Raw genomic sequence first — 4,098 nt, forward strand, 5'->3', positions numbered from 1 at the left:
GCGCAGGCTCAGTAGTTGTGGCCCACGGGCCCAGTTGCTCCACGGCATGTGGGAATCTTCCCGGACCAGGGCTCGAACCCGTGTCCCCTGCATCGGCAGGCGGATTCCCAACCACTGCGCCACCAGGGAAGCCCTAAGATTTAATTTTTTATTTATTTTGGCTGCGTTGGGTTTTTGTTGCTGCGCGCAGACTTTCTCTAGTTGTGGCTAGAAGGGGCTACTCTTTATTGAGGTGCTCAGGCTTCTCATTGCGGTGGCTTCTCTTTGTTGTGGGGCACGGACTCTAGGAGCATGGGCTTCAGTAGTTGTGGCATGTGGGCTCAGTACTTGTGGCGTATGGGCTTAGTTACTCCGCAGCCTGTGGGATCTTCCTGGACCAGGGATAGAACCCATGTCCCCTGCGTTGGCAGGCGGATTCTTATCCACTGTGCCACCAGGGAAGTCCGGCATATCTGTCTTTCTGTTGTGGTGGTGGTTTTTTTTTTTTGGTTGTGTTGGGTCTTAGTTGCGGCAGGCAGGCTCCTTAGTTGTGCCCTGCATGTGGGATCTAGTTCCCGGGCCAGGGATCAAACCTGGGCCCCCTGCATTGGGAGCGTGGAATCTTAACCATTGCACCACCAGGGAAGTCCCTGTCTTTCTGTGTTCTTGACTATTTAATCTGACTTTTTGCTAAACACTGGTCTTCACAAGCAGAAGAAATGTGTCTGGTGTTCAAAGGTGTTTTTATAAGCACCCAGCCCAAACCAGGCAGCATAGCAGGTACTTAAATAAATACTAGTTTGCAAACCACTGTCATCCACAGATCAGTCAACAGCCCAGTCCTTCCTTGTTCCCTGAGCCTTTCAGCCACAGGGCGTGACAGGAAGAACTTGACTTCACAAGTCAGACAAACCCAGGTTTGACCAACCCTAGTTGCCTTCCTCGTGATCTCAGATAAGTGATTTAATTTTTCCAAGCCTCTCACTTTGTCCCTCTCTAAAGTGGAGGAAAGCAAAATCTACTTCTCAAGGCAAGTGAAAGAATTAAATAATATTGGCTGCCTTACCTCATCCTACCAGGAATGAGGCAGCTTCCATTTCTTATGCATCTACTATGTGATGTGTCGGATGCTCTGCAAACCACATCTCTGTTCGTCTCATGGGACCAAGGGAGGACTGTCTTCCCCGTTTCATAGATGAAAAAAGGGAAGTTTAAAAGAAGTTAGAACCCTTGTGCAAAATCAACAGCTAAGGAGGCAGAAGGGTCAGAATTCGAGTGCTGAGGATTTCCCATAGTCTAACCATTGTACAAACCCACAATCTGAGAAGGACGTTTCCCTGGGACACTGTCATATATGCTCAGAATCTCTTTTGGCTAAAAATGAACTTGGAACCCCATAGGCTCATTATTAATGATGCATGTCCCCACGTTGACGAGATCCCCAAATCCCCAGCCCTCTCGTGCCCTTTGGGTTTAGTCCTGTTCCTAAGTCCCACCCAGACACCCAGCTTCATACTTCCTTTGCACACAGACTTATGTCCTGATCCTTTGCCTGATGACTCATCTTCCAGCTCATGATTACACCTGAGAACTGGTATCTTGCTGTCCTGCAGCTGTGCCTTACTCTGAGGGATCCTGGACATTTGGGATTCTGGAACCTCCTGATTCAGCTCCTTGGGTTCTGAAGGCCCATTGTTTCTGACTTCCAGGATTCCATTCCCCCCTTTTTTCAAGAACAGCTCCCTCACTTCTTTTGGGAATCTGCCCCCTCATTTCATATAGTTCTGGTGAAACTGTCAATCATAGTTTTCCAAACCCTCCCACCCTCTGGGATGGACGCTTGACCCAGTCAAGCCAACAAGATCATTGTTTCCTCCCTAGAAATAATGATTAATCCAGTGGGTGGGCTCATTTCAAGCTGGACCAATCAGAATTCTTCCCTGGGATTAATAGCAAGATGTTGGGAGGGAAGAGATCTTTGTTTCTGCTGGGTTTGCTTAACTGGGCTGCTATGTTCCCTCCACGTGAAGAAGTTTGTCTACAGAGGCTAGAATGAGATCCACAGGAGAAGGAAAGAGACAAGCAGAGATGAGAAAGAGTTCACACATATGAGAGAGAGAAACAGAGACAGAGTGAAGCAGGCAGAGTGCCAGAGAGAGAAATTGTCACAGAGAGACAGAGATGATCGGCTTAAGTCACCAATACAGGTACTTGAGACTCATACCCATGTCACTTCTTCTAACATTATGAATCATCTCCAAGGCCTTCCTAGGCACCTGCACCAAACAATCCCCTTTTACGCATAAGCCGGTTTGAACTGGGGCTCTGCCACTTGTATACAAAAGCTCCCTGATATAGGTGGGTCCTTCCAGCTTTTGTGCATGACTGGTGTTGTTGATCTCCTGCCAGACTCCACAATCCATTATTCTATTCCTGAATTTCTGGTTGACCTTGGACCAGTCCTTTCCCCTCCTTGACCTCAGCCGCCCTCCTCCTTCATGCCATAAATTAATCTTCAAATCCTTTCTGGGTTCACATTCCACTGGGGATATTTAAATATCAGTTGGGTATTGGGATATTAAGTAAAGTGTTTTTTAGGAGGAAAAAGGTACATGTGAATAGATGTGCACAGGCAGGCTCAGAGAAAGGGTCACGCCTTCGTGGTAGTTTAAATCACCTATATGGGACAGTTCTGAGTTTCCTCTGGCCAATCACCTTGCTTTGTCTGGCTCTGAGTCCATATTTGGTCTAATTCAGGGTCCTCCCCTGTGTGTGTCCATCTCTTAGCCAAGATGGATTCCAGCGCACAGGCCTGTGGGAAGGTCGACACCACCTATTATGGAGTGGCGCCCCCTCCCTTTCCGACCTCCAAGGAGCCTTTCTGTACATGTGTAGTTGGGAAGGTCTCCTTGACCTCGAGAATGAGAAATATGTGGTCTCTTTATCTCTTCTCTGGGCAGGACTCAGCTCTCTCTCCTGCTATTGTCTTCATCTTGGAGTACCTGTCCACAGGGGACAAATTCCAGCGGCTCAGCCTGGGGCCCTTCTGTCTCCTGCCTCAGTTTCGTGGATGTTCATGGGTACATATTTAAACTATTTCTATATTTCCTGCACCTTACTCTGCATATCTCACAATTTTTATTTTTTTATTTAAAAAATTTTTTTGTTAAAGTATCTTTTTAAAAAAATTTATTTATTTAGGCTGCACTGGGCCTTAGATGAGGCATGTGAACTCTTAGTTGTGGCATTCATGCAGGATCTAGTTCCCTGGCCCGGGATCAAACCCGAGCCCCCTGCATTGGGAGCGTGGAGTCTTACCCACTGGACCACCAGGGAAGTCCCCATATCTCACAGTTGTTGCTTTTTTTTTTTTTTTTTTTCCGTACGCGGGCCTCTCACCGCCGCAGATGTGGGATCCTCCCGGATCGGGGCACGAACCCGCGTCCCCTGCATCGGCAGGCGGACTCCCAACCACTGCGCCACCAGGGAAGCCCAATCTCCCAGTTTTTACGGAGAAATCTCCCCCCAAAGCTTAGATACAGTTTGGCTGCTCAGAAAAACTAAACAAAAACCCGTTCAACTATGTCTTTCACAGGCCAGCCCATTGGATATTTGGAAATCCTTATGTCTTCTCTCCCCTGAAATTAACCTCCCATTCCTCCAAGTCCTTTCAGAAAAAAAAGGGGATCACTTTGGCCAGTGGTGATGGCCCGAATGGCCATGCAGGTCCTGATCTCTCTCGATCTCCCATCACACCTCCCAGCAGGGTTCAGACCCTCTGCCCCTCCACCCCTCTCAAGAGGGCCAAAGCACACACAGGCAAGGAGGCAGGCGGATGTTGTGAGTTTACTGAGGGAGATCTAGAGCTCATCTTGGGATCCGCCCTTGCTGCCCATGGTCTTCTTAGTCCAGCCCAGGTAGTGGCAGATGTTGGTGTAGACGCCAGATGTCTCAGGCCGCCCATCGAGGTCTGATCCCCAGGATGTGATGTCCTGGAGAACGCCACCACATACCAGTGAGCCCCTGGAATCTCCCTAGAAGGTGAGAATAGAAGACTTTCACCTAGGGCTTCCCTGGTGGCGCAGTGGTTGAGAGTCCGCCTGCCGATGCAGGGGACGC

The 4,098-nt window shown here is 48.8% G+C and overlaps 1 protein-coding gene across 1 annotated transcript in view; it reads right to left on the reverse strand.

Moving 5' to 3' along the window:
- Positions 1 to 3,839: 3,839 nt before the first annotated feature.
- The window catches only part of KLK8 (kallikrein related peptidase 8), an 11,270-nt gene continuing 11,011 nt past the window's right edge, over positions 3,840 to 4,098 (reverse strand). The window contains exon 4 of the mRNA XM_055079221.1: positions 3,840 to 4,013. Within this exon, the coding sequence (XP_054935196.1) occupies positions 3,840 to 4,013 (174 nt within the window). The remainder of the gene's footprint in view (positions 4,014 to 4,098) is intronic.

The sequence above is a fragment of the Physeter macrocephalus genome, chromosome 17 (genome assembly GCF_002837175.3).
Source record: "Physeter macrocephalus isolate SW-GA chromosome 17, ASM283717v5, whole genome shotgun sequence".
NCBI classification, from domain to species: Eukaryota; Metazoa; Chordata; class Mammalia; order Artiodactyla; family Physeteridae; genus Physeter; species Physeter macrocephalus.